The 23632-nt window shown below is 44.9% G+C and overlaps 1 protein-coding gene across 5 annotated transcripts; it reads left to right on the forward strand.

Annotated features, from left to right (window-relative positions):
* The first annotated feature begins 526 nt into the window (after positions 1-526).
* Positions 527-22190, forward strand: LOC130369311 (speedy protein 1-A-like). Of its 5 annotated transcripts, none has more exons than XM_056574407.1 (6): positions 527-664; positions 14230-14402; positions 21128-21186; positions 21330-21412; positions 21649-21817; positions 21900-22190. In XM_056574407.1, exons 1-6 carry the CDS (start codon positions 618-620, stop codon positions 22119-22121), a joined length of 753 nt encoding a protein of 250 aa, XP_056430382.1. In that variant the 5' UTR covers positions 527-617; the 3' UTR covers positions 22122-22190. The 5 variants fall into 5 exon arrangements, with proteins under 5 accessions (XP_056430382.1, XP_056430384.1, XP_056430381.1 ...); XM_056574409.1 differs by lacking the exon at positions 527-664 and adding an exon at positions 7567-7865; XM_056574406.1 differs by lacking the exon at positions 527-664 and adding an exon at positions 7969-8126.
* The last annotated feature ends 1442 nt before the right edge of the window (positions 22191-23632 follow it).

Consider the following 23632-nt stretch of genomic DNA (forward strand, 5'->3'; position numbering starts at 1 on the left):
CTACTACTACCAGCATTCCCTGGTTGGGAAACACTGGCATACACACACATAACAGGGACTACAACTCCCAGCATGTCATTCAGGAGTCCCCCCCTCACACATAGAAATCATCCCCAGTATGATATTTATTCCCTGTAGTCTATACACCACCAGCCCCTGCAGGGCAGTATATCTCCTCACATATTGAAATCATCCCCAGCCCCTGCAGTATGTCTCCTCACACATTGAAATCATTATGGAGGTGAAGAGCTGAGGTGGTCCTCTCCACCCCTGCTTGATGCTTTCCCTTGCAAACTTGAAACCTCCCCATGATAAATTAGGTCCTGTGTAAACAGAGCAGGGGGAGGAGCTGTGTACGTCCTCATTCAGGCTCAAGCAGGACTTCTGTGATTGGTTCAATATGTGAGTGCTGTGATTGGTAAGCAATAAGAAGGGCAGAGATTTAGCACAGTAGGGGTGATATGGGCAGGTTTTGGGGGTGTACAATGTGTTACAGACTTGAGAGGAAGTCATTTTTTTCAGAGTGAAGAGGATGATGGGAGCTCAGGCTCTATAACCAGGAAGTGCTGCTATTTTCACAGTGGCATAGCATACAAACGGGATGGGGCAGACATATAATGAAAAGTGCGGTGGCATCATGGAGTCAAGGTCTAACCTCTGGCAGGTACTTATTTTCAGATTTTTCACTATTGGATATTTCCTTTAACCACTTAAGGACTCAGGGTTTTTCCGTTTTTTCATTTGACATTTTTCCTCCTAACCTTTAAAAAATCATAACTCTTTCAGTTTTTCTCCTAAAATTCTATGTGACAGCTTATTTTTTGCGCTACCAATTCTACTTTGTAATGACATCAGTCATTTTACCCAAAAATGTACAGCAAAATGGGAAAAAAATCATTGTGCAACACTATTTTGTCATTTTTGGGGTCTTCCGTTTTTGCGCAGTAAATTTTTCGGTAAAAATGACACCTTATCTTTATTCTGTAGGTCCATACAATTAAAATTATACCCTACTTGCATACTTTTGATTTTGTCGAACTTCTGAAAAAATCATAACTAGAAGCAGTAAAATTTATATGTTAAAAATTGTCATTTTCTGACCCTATAACTTTTTTATTTTTATGGAAATGGGACGGTGTGAGGGCTCATTTTTTGCGCCGTGATCTGAAGTTTTTATCAGTACCATTTTTGTTTTGAAGGGACTTTTTGATCACTTTTTATTCATTTTTATACGGTTTGAAATGTGACCAAAAATACGCTATTTTGGACTTTGGAATTCTCTTGCGCGTACGCCATTGACCGTGCGGTTTATTTAATTATATAGTTTTGGATCTCAGGCACGGAGCAGCCATTTGGGGATCGGACGCCGAGGAGGCAGGTAAGAGCCCTCCCAGTGTCCTGCCCGCTGTTCGGGATGCCGCGACTTCACCGCGGCGGTCCCGAACAGCCCGACTGACTAGCCGGGATAGTTTCACTTTAGAAGTGCCCATGGTTTGCTGTCTTTCCATGAATTAGAGATATTTATGAAATGTCTATTTATACAAAATAAGTAAAAAAAAAATTTCCTCTCCTCCACATAGACCCCGGTAGAAAAACATGCTATACCTGACCTCATTACATAACTTCTGATGTGGACATGTGGACAGGAGTGTAACTATAGGGGTGCACATATATCAGTCACACAGGTGCCCTGGTTTCAGAAGGGCCCCAAGGCTCCACTGTCCCCAGGGCCAGATTAAGGCTGCCTGGAATACGGAGCACTTCATTATGATGGCCCCCCCCCCCCCCCCCCCCCCGAAGGTCCCCTTCCCTTCCACTGAGTGGAACAGGAGTCAGGCCCCCGTTAAAATAAAATGGGCTGCATGGTCTAAAATCACTTTAGTTCAGGTCACTCTTTGCAGCTGTTGCAAAGCTACAACCCCCATTATGTCTGGAGAGCTTCAGGCATTATAGTAGTTGTAGTTTTGTAACAGCTGGAGCCTCATATACAGTGTCATCCATTATTACTGCAAAACTTAGAAGTGAGAAGAGATCTAATGGGACAGTCAGGAGAATACACAAACATAAAATGACTCACAGGAGATGTCTTCTCTGTTGTTTTTCCTTTTCTTCTTCATCTGGTCCAGACGCCAGGTCTTCTTCCAGATCCACCTTCCTCTGTAAAGTTTGACGCCTGGACATCAATGGTTCCTCACTCTGCCAGCCGCTCCTAATCCTCTGTATAAAGACAACACTCATTATAACCCTTCAAGAGACTGTGTTTTCCCCTGCTCACCATCCCCCCTTGTCATCATCCCCCCCCCATGCTCATCATCCCCCCCCCTGCTCATCATCCCCCCCTGCTCATCATTCCCCCCTGCTTATCATTCCACCCCTGCTCATCATTCCACCCCTGCTCATCATTCCCCCCCCCTCATCATTACCCCCCTGCTCATCATTAACCCCCCTGCTCATCATTGCCCCCCTGCTCATCATTGCCCCCCTGCTCATCATCCCCCCTGCTCATCATCCCCCCTGCTCATCATCCCCCCTGCTCATCATCCCCCCCTGCTCATCATCCCCCCTGCTCATCAGTCCACCCCTGCTCATCATTCCACCCCTGCTCATCATTCCCCCCCTCATCATTACCCCCCTGCTCATCATTACCCCCCCTGCTCATCATTACCCCCCCTCCTGCTCATCATTCCACCCCTGCTCATCATCCCCCCCCTCATCATTACCCCCCTGCTCATCATTACCCCCCCTGCTCACCATTCCCCCCCTCATCATTACCCCCCCTGCTCATTATTCCACCCCTGCTCATAATTCCACAACCTCATCATTACCCCCCTGCTCATCGTTACCCCCCCTGCTCATCATCCCCCCCTGCTGATCATTCCACCCCCTGCTGATCATTCCACCCCCTGCTGATCATTCCACCCCCCTGCTGATCATTCCACCCCCCTGCTGATCATTACCCCCCCTGCTGATCATTACCCCCTTTGCTCATCATTACCCCCCTGCTCATCATTACCCCCCTGCTCATCATTATTCCCCCCTGCTCATCATTATTCCCCCCCTGCTCATCATTACCCCCCCAGCTCATCATTACCCCCCCTGCTCATCATTACCCCCCCTGCTCCTCATTACCCCTGCTCATCATTACCCCCCTGCTCGTCATTACCCCCCTCTGCCTCATCATCCTCCCCCACTCATCCTCCCCTGCTCATTGCTCCCCCCTCCTCCTGCTTTTGCTATTTTTCATATTTACTTACCTGGCCGCACTCGACAGGCTCAGGTAGCGTCAGCTCTCGTGGGCTGTGACGAGTTACGTCTCCTGCGGCTCCTCTGCACGACGTCACTCGTCATTTCCTGCAGCGCTGGGGTGTAATGAAGAAAACTGTGCCCTGTAGCGGCGCGGCTGCCGGAAATGAGGAGTGACGTCCCTGACACTGTGCAGAGGAGCCACAGGAGACTTCACTCGTCACAGCCCACATGACCCGACGCATCACCTGAGCCTGCTGAACGCAGCCAGGTAAGGAAATATGAAATATAGAAAAAGCAGGAGGAGTCCGGGGCGGGCCCACAGCATCCGCCACTGGCCACTGTTTTAAAGTGGCCTGCGGCCGGGCTATCGGGGGCCCCGATCCGCTACTAAGCAGCCCGCAGGGATGTCTGAATGTGATGGGGCCCCCTGCAGGCTCGGGGCCCGGAGCAGGTGCTCCATGAGCACCAATGATGATCCGGCCCTGACTGTCCCATAAAAAGACACCAGTATTTGAAATGGCACATGGTAGACATGGGGCCCTGTCACAGACTTTGCACTGGGGGTCCAGAAGCTACAAGTTCCACCTCTGTACGTGGACACAGGTTTGGAGTTACAGGTATATTTGGCCATGTTAGGACACTTAGTCCTACTGTACGTGTAGTAAAGACTTCTGAGGTGGGATTTATCGAAACCTGTACCGAGGAAAAGCTGACTGGATGCCCATAGTGACCAATCAGATTGGTTCTTTCATTTTAACAAAGGCCTCTGAAGCAATCTAATTGGTTGCTGTGGGCAAATGGTCAATTTTTCCTCTGCACAGGTTTTGATAAATCTCCCTAGTGGTGCAGGGAATTGTTCCATACGTTGCAGGTTTCTCCTATAGTAATATCTAGGGTTGCCACCTAGCTGAAATTTCACCGATACAGCCAGTATTTTGGCCACGCTGCCGGTAATATTATATTAAAAATACTGGGAACACAAATGCCGGTAATTTTGTGGGCAGGGGGGTGGAGGTAGCAGCCTCCACTGGTCACTTATTTAGAGTGGCCACGGGCCGAGCAGCTGAACAGGAACCGGCACCGCGGTTATTCCAGGAAAAAACTTTTTTTTTTATATATCAACTGGCTCCAGAAAGTTAAACAGATTTGTAAATTACTTCTATTAAAAAATCTTAATCCTTTCAATAATTATCAGCTGCTGAAGTTGAGTTGTTGTTTTCTGTCTGGCAACAGTGCTCTCTGCTGACATCTCAGCTTGTCTCGGGAACTGCACAGAGTAGAAGAGGTTTGCTATGGGGATTTGCTTCTAAACTGGGCGGTTCCCGAGACAAGTGTCATCAGAGAGCACTTAGACAGAAAAGAACAACTCAACTTCAGAAGCTCATAAAAGAATTAAGATTTTTTGAATAGAAGTAATTTACAAATCTGTTTAACTTTCTGTAGCCAGTTGATATATAAAAAAAAGTTTTTTTCCTGGATAACCCCTTTAAATCAGTGAGCTGTGGTCAGGGCTGGATTCATGTAGTGGTGGACGGAGCTGGAGCTGCAGCTGCAACTAGGCCGTGCGTCGGCACAGGCCACCCCGCACCCGCTTAGGCCACCTGCCTGTCCGACCACCCACCTACCCGCGATCAATTATCAGTATGTCATATAAAAGGGCCAGCCCTGTGATCTCCCAGGCCGGCCCTGTTCCACTTACGATCCGGTGAACATGCATGTGTTTCCTGCAGCTGTCCGCCCGGCAGTGGTCATTATGAGGCATTTGGACAGACCCAAGGATTCTCTTCCAAAGAGGTACATTCCACATTAGTATAGCTATTATAAACACATATACCATTTAGGAGCATGGAAAAGCTAGGTGACAATCTATCACCTAGCTTTTCCGTGCTCCTGAATATCATATCTGCTTATATTAGCTCAGATGTTATAAACAGATGTGCCTATATGTAGAATTGTCCAAACTATTTAAATATAACGTTAATTAAACCACATTTTTTAGTATTTTTAGTCACATCATATACCAGAAAAAACAAACAAAAAGCAATCAAAAAGTCCCATCAAAACAAAAATGGTACCAATAAAACAACAGATCACAGTGCAAAAAATGAGCCCCATACATCCCAGTATTTGGAACAATAAAAGAGTCATAGGGATCAGAAGAGGACAACATTTCCCCAACATATGTGTTGTATCTCTTATACCACTTCCTGTGATGTCACGCATATATAATTAATTATGCAAATTAGCATGGCCAGTATTTTTTGGCAAGAAAGGTGGCAACCCACGTAATATCACAGGAATAATATTCTCCTTCAGGACACAGTTATACATGAGGAGATGTTTCTGTTAACCCCTTAATGAAACAGCGATTTTTCAGTTAATGCATTTTCTTTTTTCCTCATCACCTTTTAAAATCCATATGCAATTTTAGGGGGTATAGGTTCTAAGCAGTGCACTTTACAGGAAATTGATCGTTATATTTATTTTGTATGTCAATACGATTACAACGATACCCAATTTATATAGATGTTGTTTTATTTTACTAGTTTAAAAAAACGATAAGTTTTAGTAAAAAATAAATACATAGTATGCTTCAAATTGTCCTCTTCTGACTTTTATAACTTATTTTTTGTATACAGGGATCTATGGGTGATGTATAATTATTTGTGCTGAGATCTGTTTTTATCGGTACCATATTTGTTTTGATGGGACTTTATAATCGCTTTTTATTCATGTTTTTCTGGTATATGAAGTGACCAAAAATCCGCAATTTATGACTGTTATTTTTTTTTCCTCTTACGTTTACATCATTGACCAAGTAGTTTTATAAAAATTATATTTTACTAGATAATACCACAAATGTTTACATTTATTTTTGTTTATGTGGTGTCCCGGTACAGGACCTGGCCCTGTCCCTTGTCTAAGGTCCCCACAGCTATAGTCCCTCCATGTCTATAGGGCTCTCCTGTAGTGCTTACCCCTATATGTCTTAAGTAAAGTGTGTACATATTAATTTAATGTAGAGGAAATATATGTATAGGACCTTAGTGGTCACGTGATACACAGTTGTAATGTATAAAATGCTTAAGGACCTTTCGAGGTCATGTGATGTACCCAGAGTTCACTGGGTTCATAACTTACAGGTTTGCTGACCAATGAGCTTTGTCCAGCCCTCTTAATATATAAGGGACTGCAGCCACTAAATTCACTCTCTTAGTTCCGGATTATCAAGCAAGCACAACATCTCAGCATCAGCATCAATTCAAGCTAGGCCTGAAGCCTAACATCCCGCAGCCACAAAACGTGCGTTACCAAGGCTCAAACTACTGAATTCTGTGTGACTACTATCAGCTCAAATATTCTAAAATAGTAGCACAGTGGCTAGCATCAAAAGATCATTGCTTCCAAGTTCCATCAGCATCAAAAGATCATTGCTTCCAAGTCCCATCAGCATCAAAAGATCATTGCTTCCAAGTCCCATCAAACCTGTGAGGAACCTGTATCCCCGTTCACTCTTGAAAAGACTGTTATGTTCAATACTGTTGCATAAAATCTTCGAGTAAAGTTTCATCAGTTTACTTCATAAAATCTGCTGTGGACATTCCGTTATTTTTCCCTACCGTTTGTGGGACGGTTTGCAGTAGGAACATTACTATTGAGGAAACCGTAGCCTGGCGTCACGACACTCGAGGGTTAATACCACCAGACCCAACACTATTACCGCAACACCCTAGACACCATTACGCTCCCAGCACCACATTTACATTATCTTATTTAAAAAAAAAAAAGTGTGTGTGTGTGTGGGGGGGGGGGGGGGGCAGTGTGATTCACACTTTTATTAGGGGAGGGGCTTATTCACATTTATAATTTTCTTTTTTTTTTATTATTCTTTTTTACGCCTTTTTTTTCCCCATAGAGGACTATAATATGAAATTACTGGATCGCTAACAAAGTTCGATGCTGTGAACGGCTTTAGGTCCCACGATCAACTTTGATTTCGGTATCTGAAGGGTTCATAGGCGTAATAGGGATATTATCTGGCCCAAGGCTGAAGATTCCCCCCATGGTATGGAGTGGGATGTCATCACAATCTCGCTCCAATGCTGGTTACTCCTTCCCAGGACATCCCCATATGACATATAGTGGGCATGTGTAAAACTATATAGATTTTCCCATCCCAAGTAAGAAATGCTACTTCTAGTTTATTTACTATGAAATAATGAATCTCATTCATCTCGTGTCCTTTATAACAGATACATTGAATGCTCAGGATAACATTTCACAAATCACATTTTTATCATGACTTTTATGTTGAGGTTTTTATGTATTTTTTAACTTTGGCTTCCAATGTTGCTGTTTTTCAGCAGTCAGTTCATTGGGACGATGCAATCATAGCGCAGGCCCATGTAACATATTGTACTGCACTATCCAATAGCCAGACCCATCGACCAATAGGATCGCAGGGTTTTACAAATAAACAACAACAGAAAATGACAGTTGGTGCCAGTCTGCGATTGCTCTTCTAGAGTTGAGACCGGCTCCTTATTTCTCTGCGAGAAGTGACTTTTTTGGACAGCGACCCCCATCAATTTCTACAGATTTTGAGGAGAGGAGGAGAGGCGAGTAGGAGGAGGAGGCGAGTAGGAGGCGGAGGAGAGGAGGAGAGGCGGCGGAGGAGAGGAGGAGGCGGAGGAGAGGAGGAGGAGGAGAGGCGAGGAGGAGAGGCGAGGAGGAGGAGAGGCGAGGAGAAGGAGGAGGAGGAGAGGCGAGGAGGAGGAGGAGAGGCGAGGAGGAGGAGGCGGCGAGGAAGAGAAGAAAAGAAGAGGCGACACCATGAGGAAGAGGAAGAGAGAACTGACAGCCCTGTATGAGGAGGAGTGGTAAGTAGGACGCATCACTACACTATTTTATAGGGGTACATTTACAGACAGTCTTCAAAAACTAAGAGTTGTTTTTCTGCCATCCACTAGGGGAAGATTTATCAAAAATGTAGAGAAAATGTTGACCAGTTGCCATAGCAACCAATCAGCTCCCCCCCCCCTTTTTCAGAGGCCTTTTAAAAAAAAAATTTAAAAAAGCAATCTGATTGGTTGCTATGGGTAACTGCAACACTATTCGCAGCCAAACATTTTGATAAATCTCCCCCAGTACTGTCTATGATGTTTTTTTTTCTTTTCTAACGTTTGCACTGAGCATGTCCCATAAACTGTCATGTGCAGTGCAACCACACTACTGAGCCTCCATGTATAACTGCTACCAGTGTATATGCTAATTGCCCCTAATGTTATATGTGATAACTGCCCCCCTAATGTTATATGTGATAACTGCACCCCCTAATATTATATGTGATAACTGCCCCCCTAATGTTATATGTGATAACTGCCCTCTAATGTTATATGTGATAACTACCCCCCTAATGTTATATGTGATAACTGCCCCCCTAATGTTATATATGATAACTGCCCCCCTAATGTTATATGTGATAACTGCACCCTAATGTTATATGTGATAACTGCCCCCCCCCTAATGTTATATGTGATAACTACCCCCCCTAATGTTATATGTGATAACTGCCCCCTAATGTTATATATGATAACTGCCCCCCTAATGTTATATGTGATAAATGCTCCCAATGTTATACGTGATAACTGCCCCCTAATGTTATATGTGATAACTGCCCCCCTAATGTTATGTGTTATATGTGATAACTGCCCCCTTAATGTTATATGTGATAACTGCCCTCTAATGTTATATGTGATAACTGCCCCCCTAATGTTATATGTGATAACTGCCCCCTAATGCTATATGTGATAACTGCCCTCTGTTATATGTGATAACTGCCCCCCTAATGTTATATGTGATAACTGCCCCTAATGTTATATGTGATAACTGCCCCCTCTAATGTTATATGTGATAACTGCCCCCCTAATGTTATATATGATAACTGCCCCTAATGTTATATGTGATAACTGCCCCCATGTTATTATAGTCGGGCAGCTATATGTATCATACCACCAGAGGAATTTAGATTAAGAAGTTTTCTGGGACTTTTCCATTTATGGTCCATCCTCATGACTGGCTATTAATGTGTTGTTGGTGGTGGACCAACACCAGGCACCTCACCCCTGCCCTACAGCTGTTTGGCACAGCCATGGGGGGAGATTTATCAAAACCTGTCCAGACAAAAAGCTGCTGAGTTGCCCATAGCAACCAATCAGATTGCTTCTTTCATTATGCAAAGGCCTTTTCAAAAATGAAAGAATCAATCTGATTGGTTGCTATGGGCAACACAGCAAGTTTTCCTCAGTACAGGTTTTGATAAATCTCCCCCCATGATGGTTTTCACATATAAACATTGGAGGAGATTTATCCAAACCTGGGCAGAGGAAAAGTTTGGCAGTTGCCTATAGCAACCAATCAGATTGCTTCTTTTTAAAAAAAAAATTGGTTGCTATGGGCAACTGCACCACTCTTCCTCTACACAGGTTTGGATAAATCTCCTCCAATGACGGGAGATAGAGAAGAGATTTCGGGTCATTGTGAAATGCTGGTGCCAGGACACTGCAGCACAGCCCCCATTCAATTTAATGGAACTAAGATTTGACAGCAGTGGATAGACCATAAATGTAAATGTCCCAGAAAACCACTGGAAAATCTCTTTAATATATATCATAACTGCCTCTTCAATGGTAAATGTGATTTCCCAGTGTTATATGTGATAATGCCACTATTTTTAGGCCTTTTAGATTGCTTTTTATACATTTTTTTTCTGGTACATGAAGTGACCAAAAATCTGCAATTCTGCTATTTTTTTACATTTACGCCATTAACCGTGCAGTTTTGTTACCATTGTACTTTAACCCCTACAGGACCCATGACGTAACGGTACGTCCCGACACCCTGGGTCTTAAGGACCAAGGACGTACAGTTACGTCATGGTCAGTTCTGGTCCCTGCCGTGCTCTGGGCGGGGATCGGACCGGCATGCCTGTTGAAATCATTCAGCAGGCATCCCGTGCAAATGCCCAAGGGGGTCATCAGACCCCCCATGTCGGCGATCGCGGCAAATCGCAAGTGAATTCACACTTGCGATTTGCGCAATTCCGGGTCATTACTGGTCTATAGGGAACCGGTGACCCGGAATATAAGGGGGATCGCGGGTGTCTAAGACAGGATCCCCCTGAAGCAATAGGAGTGAGGTGGCACGGGTGCCACCCCTCCTATCCCTCTATTGGTGGTCTAGATGCGACCACCAATAGCAGATCGGGGGCGGGGGGGTTTACTATTGTTTTCCCCGTCCTGCCCTCCCACAATAGGCGGGGCAGGACGGGGAAACGACGGAGATCGGCGCCAAAGATCCACTTACCGATCCGGGCGGGCGACGGAGGCTGCGGGCGGCGATTATGTGCGGCTGGATCCGACGGAAGCCGGTGAGTTGCCTAGCAACATCTGGAGGGTACAGTTTGAGACCATTATACATTATACAACTCCCAGCATTTCCAGACAGCAACTCACTGTCCAGGCATGCTGGGAATTTAGTAACAGCTGGAGGCACCCTGTTTGGGAATCACTGGCGTAGAATACCCCTATGTCCACCCCTATGCAATCCCTAATTTAGTCCTCAAATGCGCATGGAGCTCTCTCACTTCGGAGCCCTGTCGTATTTCAAGGAAACAGTTTAGGGCCACATATGGGGTATCTCCGTACTGGGGAGAAATTGCACTAAAAATTTTGGAGGCTTTTTTTCCTTTTACCCCTTATGAAAAGGAAAAGTTGGGGCTACACCAGCTTGTTAGTGTAAAAAAATAAAAAAAATTTACACTAACATGCTGGTGTTGCCGTATACTTTTCATTTTCACAAGCGTTAAAAGGAAAAAAAGACCCCCAAAATTTGTAACACAATTTCTCCTGAGTACAGAAATACCCCATATGTGGGCGTAAAATGCTCTGCAGGCACACAACATGGCTCAGGAGTGAGAGCGCACCATGTACATTTGAGGCCTAAATTGGTGATTTGCACAGGGGTGGCTGATTTTACAGCGGTTCTGACATAAACCCAAAAAAATAAATACCCACATGTGATCCCATTTTGGAAACTACACCCCTCACGTAATGTAATAAGGGGTACAGTGAGCATTTACGCCCCACAGGTGTCTGACAGATTTTTGGAACAGTGGTCCGTGAAAATGAAAAATTTTATTTTTCATTTGCACAGCCCACTGTTCCAAAGATCTGTCAAACGCCAGTGGGGTGTAAATACTCACTGCACCCCTTATTAAATTCTGTGAGGGGTGTAGTTTCCAAAATAGGGTCACATGTGGGGGATCCACTGTTCTGGCACCACGGGGGGCTTTGTAAATGCACATGGCCCCTGACTTCCATTCCTAACAATTTTTTTCCCAAAAGCTCAATGGCGCTCCTTCTCTTCTGAGCATTGTATGCGCCAACAGAGCACTAGACGTCCACACATGGGGTATTTCCATACTCAGAAGAGATGGGGTTACAAATTTTGGGGGGTCTTTCCTGCTATTAACCCTTGCAAAAATGTGAAATTTGGGGGGAAACACACATTTTAGTGAAATTATTATTATTTTTTTTACATATGCAAAAGTTGTGAAACCCCTGTGGGGTATTAAGGCTCTCTTTATTCCTTGTTACGTTCCTCAAGGGGTCTAGTTTCCAAAATGGTATGCCATGTGTTTTTTTTTATGCTGTTCTGGTACCATAGGGGCTTCCTAAATGCGACATGCCCCCCGAGCAAAATTTGCTCTCAAAAAGCCAAATATGACTCCTTCTCTTCTGAGCATTGTAGTTCGCCCGTAGTGCACTTCAGGTCAACTTATGGGGTACCTCCATACTCAGAAGAGATGGGGTTACACATTTTGGGGGGTATTTTCTGCTATTAACCCTTGCAAAAATGTGAAATTTGGGGGAAACCCACATTTTAGTGAAAAGAAATAAAAACATTTTTTACATATGCAAAAGTCGTGAAACACCTGTGGGGTATTAAGGCTCACTTAATTCCTTGTTATGTTCCTCAAGGGGTCTAGTTTCCAAAATTGTATGGCATGTGTTTTTTTTTTTTTTTTTTTTGCTGTTCTGGCACCATAGGGGCTTCCTAAATGCAACATGCCCCCCAAAAACCATTTCAGAAAAACGTACTCTCCAAAATCCCCTTGTCGCTCCTTCGCTTCTGAGCCCTCTACTGTGCCCGCCGAACACTTTACATAGACATGTGAGGTATGTCCTTACTCGAGAGAAATTGGGCTACAAATATAAGTATAAATTTTCTCCTTTTACCCCTTGTAAAAATTCAAAAATTGGGTCTACAAGAACATGTGAGTGTAAAAAATTAAGATTGTGAAAAAAATTAAGATTGTGAACTTTGCTGCTATTCCTGTGAAACACCTAAAGGGTTAAAACACTGACTGAATGTCATTTTGAATACTTTGGGGGGTGCAGTTTTTATAATGGGGTCATTTGTGGGGTATAATGGGGTCATTTGTGGGGTATGTCCACTTCAAACCTGAACTGGTCCCTTAAAAATAGTGAGTTTGAAAATTTTGTGATAAATTGGAAAACTGCTGCTGAACTTTGAAGCCCTCTGGTGTCTTCCAAAAGTAAAAACACATCAATTTTATGATGCAAACATAAAGTAGACATATTGTTTATGTGAATCAATTTTTTTTTTATTTGGAATATCCATTTTCCTTACAATCAGAGAGCTTCAATGTTAGAAAAATGCTACATTTTCAAATTTTTCATAAAATTTTGGGATTTTTCACCAAGAAACGATGCAAGTTCCCACAAAATTTTAACACTATGTTAAAGTAGAATATGTCACGAAAAAACAATCTCGGACTCAGAATGATAACTAAAAGCATTCCAGAGTTATTCATGTTTAAAGTGACAGTGGTCAGATGTGCAAAAAACGCTCTGGTCCTAAGGTGTAAAATGGCCTGGTCCTTAAGGGGTTAATAGTTTGGACATTTCTGCATGCGGCAATACTTAAAGGGGTACTCCGCTAGGCATCTTCGGGGAGATTTATCAAAACCTGTCCAGAGGAAAAGTTGCCCAGTTACCCATAGCAACCAATCAGATCACTTCTTTCACTTTGCAGAGGCCTTGTTAAAAATGAAAGAAGCAAGCTGATTGGTTGCTATGGGCGCCCTTTCCCCTATCACTGGGACACCCGTGACCTCCGCGCACTGACCCGTGACACCCCGTGTTCTGAACAAATGGCAAGTTCTGGCGGCAGTGGTCGTGATGTCACGCCATTCCCCCTAGTGACGTCACGCCCCCCCCATTGGATGTCTATGGAAAGGGGTGAGACGGCTCCCATAGACATGCATGGAGGGGATGTGGTGTTTTTTCTTTTTGATTTTTTAAATTTTTTTTTTACAGCGTTCAACGTGCAGCATGAATTATTTTATTATTTTATTATTTGGGTCATTATGGATGTGGCGACATTTTTTTTATGTTGTTTTCAGAAAAAGTTGATGCTTTTTTTTATTTACATTTTTTATTATTTACATTTATTTTTAAGAGCCCTACAAAGGGACTGACAGCGATCAGTGTGGAAACTCCTCACATGCAGCTGATTTGACTGAAGTATATGAAGGGTTAATCTACTAGAAGAGGTTCCTCCGCTACTAGTAGCTCCAGCAGAAGCCCGACTATCATACTGCTCCCTGCACGGGAGACCCGCATTGCCTTATGATAGCACTGAAAATATGGTGGGCAAGACTAGGGACGCTTAAAGGGGTACTCCACTGATCTGTGCAGACACTCGGCATTCTGCCACGCCCCCTCTCATAGACATAAATGGAGGGGCGTGGCTTGATGTAACGAGAATATAATGTTGTACCATATGGTCTCATAGACTTCCATGGTGTCATATTATGGCTTCTTATAACCGGGATGGCCCATTATTTGGTCGGGTGCATGAGGCCCAATACTATAGATGTTATCTCTTCTATCACAGTTCAGCATCTGCCACCCAGGAGGAGCCGGAGAAGACGATGGACCAGCCAAAGGAGGAGGAGACGGACGGCGAGCCCAAGAAGAAGAGGGAGCAGACGGACAACAACCGGAGGGAGACCACTGATGACGCTATCCTACAGCCGGAGGAACGGGCCGCTTTTTACAGACTCCTGGGTAACAATACATTTTTCTTTCAATGACAAAAAGTATAATATTTTATCACATGATAAAATAAAGTGTTCTTATCCCCTTAAAGGTGCCCCCCCCCAGGAGATAGATAGTTGCCCCCAGTGTAGATAGATTCTGCCAAGGGGTAGATAGCGGTTCCCAGTGTAGACAGGTGCCCTCCAGGAGGTAGATAGTAGTTTCCAGTGAGAATAGGTTTCCGCCAGAGGTAGACAGTAGTAATGAGCGGCAGGGGACATATTCGAATTTGCGATATTTCACTATGTTCGTTCTTTTGTTTTTTTTCCATGTGAAAATTCGTAATTAAATTTGCATAGTGCGCATGCGCAATTATATCTCCAGTGTGCCGATATTCGCATAAATATTTGCATAAATATTCACATAAATTTGCATAAAAAAACGAATATTTGACATTACGAATATATCACTATATTCTAAATATTCACAAAATCGCAAAGTGCTGATATCTGCGGTAAAAATTAGCATTTTGAAAATTTGCTCTCAATACCAGTACACAGTTGCCCCACAGTTTAGACAAGTGCCCTCCAGGAGGTAGGAAGTTGCCTCCAGTGTAGATAGATTCCCCCCCCAGAGGTAGATAGCTGTTCCCAGTGTAGACAGGTGCCCTCCAGGAGGCAGGTAGTTGCTTCCAGTGTATATAGATTCCCCCCCAGAGGTAGATAGCTGTTCTCAGTGTAGACAGGTGCCCTCCAGGAGGCAGGCAGTTGTCTCCAGTGTAGATAGATCCCCCCCCCCCCCCAGAGGTAGATAGCTGTTCCCAGTGTAGACAGGTGCCCTCCAGGAGGCAGGTAGTTGATCCCAGTGTAGATAGGTTTCCCCAAACGTAGGCATTTTCCCACAGTATAGACAGGTGCCCTCCAGGAGGTAGATAGTTGCCCCAATTGTAGACATGTCCCTGTCACCCAAAATTTTTTATAAATGAAATACATATATAATTAAATAATAATAAAAAAATACATATTTAAGTTTAGAGATGTCGCGAATTGTTCGCGAACATATGTGAAGTTTGATCCGCCCCCTATACTTTAACATTGCAGTAAACTTTGACCCTGTGAGTCAGAGTCAGAAGACACATTACAGCCAATCAGCAGCAGTCCCTCCCTTCCAGACCCTCCTACCTCTTGCACGGACGCCATTTTAGCCTCATTCAGCATGCTGCAGGCTTAGGAAGTGGAGGGTCAGAGAAGCTGCTCCTGCTGTATAGGGAAAGCGATAGCTAGGTTGCTGCTAGGTGGTGTATTCAGGGTTCAGTTTACTTCTAAAGCACTAGTGTAACATCTGCTTTAAGGACAGCACCCAAAAAGCCCTTTTTAGGGCTGAAAGATATCAGTCCTGGTTGGGAGGGAACCGCTGGTTAAAAGGGGTACTCCAGAATCAAACTTAAGTTCCTTCAAGCAACTAACTACTACAGTATTCAAAGGGCTGAAAGATATCAGTCCGCGTGTCTTGCAACAGCTGGAGGCATTCTGGTTGGGAGGGAACCGCTGGTTAAAAGAGGTACTCCAGTATAAAACTTAAGTTCCTTCAAGCAACTTACTACTACAGTATTCAAAGTGCTGAAATATATCTGTTTGCAACAGCTGGGGGCACCCTGGTTTGGGACCACTGCATAAAAGGGGAACTCCGCTGGCAAGCTTTTTTTCTTTAAAGCAACTAACTACTACAGTATTCAAAGGGCTGAAATATATCAGTCCGTGTGTTTTGCAACAGCTGGAGGCACCCTGATTGGGGACCACTGCTTAAAAGGGGAACTCCTCTGGCAAGCTTTTTTGCTATTTTTCACACTAGTGCAAATCACATTAGGTGTGACAGTTGTGCAAATAAAAAAAACTACCTTTTTGGCTGTTAAATAAAATCAGTTGTCACTGTCAGTTTACGTCACAGTTGCCAGTTTTTTTGCCTGCAGGGCAAATTGTGTCACCCTAGTGCAAATAACATTAGGTGTGACATTTGTGCAAATTAACCAAAAAAATGACAGGCAGAGGAAGGCCACCCCGCAGGGGCCGTTGTGGTGCTGGGATTCCCTTTGGCCCTAGAATGGCCAGTGTTCAGAGGCCACGTACCCTGAACCCCCAAAGTTCTGAGGACTTAGTTGACTGGCTATCACAAGACACCCAATCTACTATAGCTTCCGCTCGGAACCTTGACGTACAATCCTTCTCCTCCTCTAGCTTAGCTTCGGGCACCTCTCATGCTACCACTTGCCCGCCTGCTGCCACCACCAACACTAGCACCACAGCAGCTTTACTTGATCTGTCAGAGGAGTTATTTACACATCAGTTTGAAGACATGAGTGATGCGCAACCATTATTGCCAGAGGATGTAGTTAACAGGGATATGTCTCAGTCAGGCAGCATTACACACATGGACGTGCGGTGTGATGATGATGTTGTACCCGCTGCTGCTTCCTTTCTTGAGGTGTCAGATAATGGTGAAGGTGTTGATGATGATGATGATGTGTCCGTGGATGCCACGTGGGTGCCCGCTAGAAGAGAAGAAGAGGAGGAAAGTTCAGATGGGGAGACAGAGAGGAGGAGGAGACGAGTTGGAAGTAGGGGGAGGTCATCGCAAAGAGTTAGTGCCACAGTCAGACAGCATGCATCGGCACCCGGGGTCAACGCATGCTGTTGCCACCACCAGAATGCCGTCATCGCAGAGCTCAGCAGTGTGGCATTTTTTTGTGTGTCTGCCTCTGACAACAGCGAGGCCATTTGCAACCTGTGCCAGAAGAAACTGAGTCGTGGGAAGTCCAACACTCACCTAGGCACAACTGCTTTGCGAAGGTACATGATGTCACATGACAAACGCCTATGGGATCAACACGTCCATACAAGCAGCACACAAAGTCAAAGCCGCCATCCTCCTCCTGGTCCAGCATCTTCAGCCAGATCAACCACTGCTGCCCTCCTTGCCCCCTCTCAACCATCCGCCTCTCCGTCTCTCGCCTTGAGCAGTTCCTGCTCATCTGCCCACAGTCAGGTGTCTGTCAAGGAGATGTTTGAGTCCAAGAAGACAATGTCTCAAAGTCACCCCCTAGCCTGGCGTCTGACAGCTGGCTTGTCGCAACTGCTAGCCCGCCAGTTTTTACCATACAAGCTGGTGGAGTCTGAGGCCGTTAAAAAACTTTGTAGCCATTGGGACACCGCAGTGGAAGGTACCCGGCCAAAATGTTTTTGCACAAAAGGCAATCCCCAACCTTTACTCCATTGTGCAAAAGGAAATTATGGCATGTCTGGCACAGTGTAGGGGCAAGGGTCCATCTGACCACTGATACCTGGTCTGCAAAGCATGGTCATGGCAGGTATATCACCTACACTGCGCATTGGGTAAACCTGGTGACGGCTGCCAAGCATGGAATGCATGGCTCTGCAGAGGAGTTGGTGACACCGCCACGACTTGCAGGCAGGCCTCCTGCCACCTCCTCTAATCCACCTACTCTATCCTCTTCCATAACATCCTTGGCCGAGTCCTCTTCCACTGCTGCGTCTTGCTCCACATCACCGGCACCCCCCCCCCCAGCTCCCCAGGTGCTATTCCACATCCCGGATACGGCAGTGTCACGCCATCTTGGGGTTGACTTGCCTCAAAGCAGAGAGTCACACCGCACCAGCGCTCCTGTCGGCCCTGAACGCACAGGTGGACCAGTGACTGAACACATTTTTTGGCAGCATTGAGGTTGGGCAAGTTGACACATGTGCCGTGCATGGCACATGTGTGTAATCTGATTGTACAACGCTTTGTGCTCAAGTACCCAGGCTTACAGGATGTCCTGAAGCAGTCCAGGAAGGTGTGTGGCCATTTCAGGCGTTCCTACACGGCCATGGTGCACTTGTCAGATATCCAGCAGCGAAACAACATGCCAGTGAGGTGCTTGATTTGCGACAGCCCGACACGTTGGAATTCAGCACTCCTAATGTTCGACCGCCTGCTCCAACAAGAAAAAGCCATCAACGAATATTTGTATGACCGGGGTGCTAGGACATCATCTGCAGAGCTGGGAATTTTTTTGCCACGATACTGGAGGCTCATGCGCAATGCTTGTAGGCTCATGTGTCCTTTTGAGGAGGTGACAAACCTGGTCAGTCCCACCGAAGGCACCATCAGCGACATCATACCGTTTGTTTTCTTCCTGGAGCATGCCCTGCGAAGAGTGCTGGATCAGGCAGTAGATGAGCGTGAAGAGGAAGAGTTGTGGACACCATCACCACCAGAAACAGCCTTATCAGCATCGCTTGCTGGATCTGCGGCAACGCTGGAAGAGGATTGTGAGGAAGAGGAGTCAGAGGAGGAATGTGGCTTTGAAGAGGAGGAGGAAGACCAACCACAGCAGGCATCCCAGGGTGCTCCTTGTCAGCTATCTGGTTCCCGTGGTGTTGTACGTGGCTGGGGGGAAGAAGATTATACCTTCCCTGACATCACTGAGGACGAGGAACGGGACATTAGTAGCTCGGCATTTGTCCGTCCGTGCAAATGGGGCCTTTCATGCTGTCATGCCTGTTGAGGGACCCTCGTAGAAAAAGGATGAAGGAGAACAACCTGTACTGGGTGTCCAGGCTACTAGACCCCCGGTATAAACATAAAGTGCCTGACATGTTACCTCATTACAGCAAGGTGGAAAGGATTCAGCAGGTCCAAAATAAATTAAGAAGTATGCTGTACACAGCGTATAAGGGTCATGTCACAGCACAACAGGGATCTAAAAGGGGAAGAGGTGAAAGTAATCCTCCTCCTCCTCCCATGAACACGCCGGCAAGGACAGGATGCTGTACAGACATGCTGTTGATGGAGGACATGCGGAGCTTTTTAAGTCCTACGCATCGCCACAGCCCTTAGGGGGTCTACCATCAGAGAACGACTTGACCGACAGGTAGCAGACTACCTGGCCTTAACCGCAGATATCGACACTCTGAGGAGCAATGAACCCCTTGACTACTGGGTGTGCCGGCTTGACCTGTGGCCTGAGCTATCCCAATTTGCGCTCGAACTTCTGGCCTGTCCCGCTTCAAGTGTCCTGTCAGAAAGGACCTTCAGTGCAGCAGGAGGTATTGTCACTGAGAAGAGGAGTCACCTTGGTCAAAAAAGTCTGGATTACCTCACCTTTCTTAAGATGAATGAGGGATGGATCCCGAAGGGACTGACACTGGGCGATACATTTGACTGAACAAGGCCTGATCAGATGAGCTGCCTTGGGCTAAAAATGGTCCACACGCTGCTGTATTTGTACTCTGAATGCCGGATGACTTGCGTGACTTATCCGCCACCAACTAGGGTTCAAGCCGCAATGTTTTAGGGCACTTTCTGTCTGGCGAAACAAACAGAAATTTTTCTGGCCACTGCTACAGCAGCGGCTGCGACAATACCAAATTTTCCAGCCAGGTGTACATGCCTAATTTTTCTGGCCTCTGCTGCTTCACTTGTTATGGTGCTGCAATTTTTCTGGCCGCTGCTACAACTGCGGCTGCGACAATACCCAATTTTTCATCCATGTGTACATGCCTAATTTTTCTGGCCTCTGCTGCTGCACTTGTTATGGTGCTGCAATTTTTATGGCCGCTGCTACAGAAGCTGCAACAATACCAAATTTTTCAGGCATGTGTACATGCCTAATTTTTCTGGTACTCTCTGCTGACATCTCTGTCCATTTTAGCAACCGTGGATATTAGATGTATGCTAAGGGTAGCATGGTGGCTCAGAGGTTAGCACTGCTGCCTTTCAGTGCTGGGGCCTTGGGTTCAAATCCCACTATGTTCTGCCTAATATGGGGGAATCTTATGTGCTGACTAACATGGGGGGATCTAACTATGTGCTGCCTAAAGGGAGGCTCTAACTATGTGCTGTCTAAAGGGGGCTAAAGCACATTATTCCAAACCATTTAGGAATAATAGGTGATTTATGCCCTTTATGGATTAAAACCAGACTCTGCATCAACTATGTAATTTTCCATGGGAGTTTTGCCATGGATCCCACTCCGGCACGCCACAGTCCAGGTGTTAGTACCCTTGAAACAACTTTTAAATCCCTATTGTGGCCAGAAAGAGTCCCTGTGGGTTTTAAAATTTGCCTGCCCATTGAAGTCAATGGCGGTTTGCCCGATTCGCCGGTTCGCAAACATTTGCGGAAGTTCGCGTTCGCGGTTCGCGAACCGAAAATTTTATGTTCGCGACATCACTATTTACATTCTCTTTACTGCCATACCAACATGGACGTCCCTTGGTGCACACAGAGTGATATTACCCTGTGTGTGTCTCAGCTGGAGACAGTGGGCAGAGGTCCTGCACCTCTCCCAACCTGTAACCAGGGAAAGTGCCCTAGACCCATAATTCTAGAGATCTCCAGCAGTTCTGCCACCCTGCCGGGCTAGGAAGATGGTGGTTCCCTAGGCAGGTGCCTACTCAGCCAACCCCCAATCTTGGCCCTATGAAACAGACATATACATCGTAAATAAAGATCAGTATTATCATAGCCCTAATACTGAGGTCCATGTTCTTCAGGAAAGATAATGTTCCCTCTACAGAACCTTCTCTCTCCTGCCCTTGTGCTTCTGTACAATGTATAGTATGGAATATAGTGTATAATGTGTCAGTGACTGTATACACACATGTATATGTATATTATGTGTAGAATTGTTATAGATAGTATAGAAGATATTGATTGAATAGATAAAAATAATGAAATTTCTGTTTTTTTTGTAGACGAAGGACACATCCAGCTATTTCTAGGCAGGGACAGCTGCTATAAGATCGCGGACAAGGTAGTATATAAAGGGAAAGAATAGATGTTGTACAGAGTACAGAGTAAATACAGGGATATACTGGAGACATACAGGTACTGTATAATAGAATGTATTTAGATAAGAAATGTATTACCAGCCCCTAACTCTTCTCATCCCTTTAGTATCTCCTGGCCATGGTCCTCATCTACTTCCGAAGAGCCAACCTGCGTAAGGAGGAATATAACACCTACTTCTTTCCAGCGCTGTGAGTTTTTATTACCGTAATGCTATTGCATATATACACATCTATATAAATATATATATATATATATATATATATATATATACACACATTAATATAAATACATATATATATATATATATATATATATATATATATACCGGGCACTCTATATTGTAATATTACTACCAATGGTTCTTCTCCTCTTCCTCTTGTGAAATGTTGTATAATTTTAATTATTTATTTTTTCTTCCTTTTAGGTTTCTTGCCAACCAGTTTGAAGAGGATGAGATGTTTCGACGCGAGATCTACCCCTGGGCCCTCGGACCGATGTGGACGGCGATGAAGACCTGGATGCTACACCTGCGGAACCTGCTGCTCCTCCGGATGAGATTCCACGCTTGGGTAACCAGAGACACCTGTGATCGGGTCAGTGACATAAAATAAAAACGATACACTAGGAATGAAAGTCTGTGTTTATTTTAGCAATTTATATTGTGATTAATTCTAGATCATGGCACAAGACCCCGAGTACTGGGCATGGAAGAGAGAGCGGAAGGAACATCACGGATGGGCCATACGCTGGTACCGGAGGGATCCTGGAGAATACATCCCGAGAGGCCCATGGTGGATCCCTCCCGCCTGCTCCATCTGTATCACCGATCTGCAGCCTTGTGCCGGGGAAGAGAACACCAAGCGAAGAAGGACGAAGAAAGAAGAACAGAACGGATGAAGACCAAGCCGCCCCAGATGTATTCTTAAGGGCACGTTCCCACTTGGCATATAGGTAGCGTATTTGACGCTGCGCAAAGTTTGCAGAAGCAGCGGGAAATACGCTGCGTGTCCCTCGCTCACCATACACACAAGCCTTTCTGGCGGCAGCCCTATGTGCGCAGTGAGTTTTGGAGGCGGGGCTCCACCTCCAAAACTCACTGCAAACATAGGGCTGCCGCAAGAAAGCCTTGTGTGTATGGTGAGTGAGGGATAAGCAGCGTATCTCCCGCTGCTGCTACAGATTTTGCACAGCGTGAAATATTCTGCGTACACGCCAAGAGGGAACATGCCCTTATAGTATATTTATTGTTACACATAATGTACACACTAAATCACTGTACACAAATCACAAACACAAAATACATAGACATTCATTCCCTACACACTATCACTACGTACACATTCATCCCCTACACACTTTCACTACATACACATTCATCTCCTACACACAATCACTACATACACATTCATTCTCTACACACTATCACTACATACACATTCATTCCCTACACACTATCACTACATACACATTCATCCCCTACACACCATCACTACATACACATTCATTCCCTTCACACTATCACTACATACACATTCATCCCTTACACACTATCACTACATACACATTCATTCCCTTCACACTATTACTACATACACATTCATCCCCTACACACTATCACTACATACACATTCATTCCCTACACACTATCGCTACATACACATTCATTTCCTACACACTATCACTACATACACATTCATTCCCTACACACTATCACTACATACACATTAATTTCCTACACACTATCACTACATACACATTCATCCCCTACACAGTATCACTACATACACATTCATCCCCTACACACTATCACTACATACACATTCCTCCCCTACACACTATCACTACATACACATTCATTCCCTACACACTATCACTACATACACATTCATTCCCTACACACTATCACTACATACACATTCATCCCCTACACACTATCAATACATACACAATCATCCTCTACACACAATCAATACATACACATTCATTCCCTACACACTATCACTACATACACATTCTGCCCCTACACACTATCACTACATACACATTCAGCCCCTACACGCTATCACTACATACACATTTTCAGTCATGTTATAGTGTAATAGGTGCATAGATGCCCATAGATGCCCACGACAAGGAAATAATTCTACTGCCGTACAAATCACTAGTCAGACCACACATAGAATACTATGTACAGTACTGGGCAACAGTGTATAAGAAAGATATAGTGGAGCTGGAGAGGGTTCAAAGACGGGCAACCAGGGTAATACGGGGAATGGGAGGACTACAGTACCCAGAAAGATTATCAGAATTGGGTTCATTTAGTTTAGAAAAATGAAGGCTTAGGGGAGACCTAATAACTTTGTATAAATATATCAGGGGACCATTCAGAGATCTCTCCCATGATCTAT

The sequence above is a fragment of the Hyla sarda genome, chromosome 4 (genome assembly GCF_029499605.1).
Source record: "Hyla sarda isolate aHylSar1 chromosome 4, aHylSar1.hap1, whole genome shotgun sequence".
Classification (NCBI taxonomy): Eukaryota; Metazoa; Chordata; class Amphibia; order Anura; family Hylidae; genus Hyla; species Hyla sarda.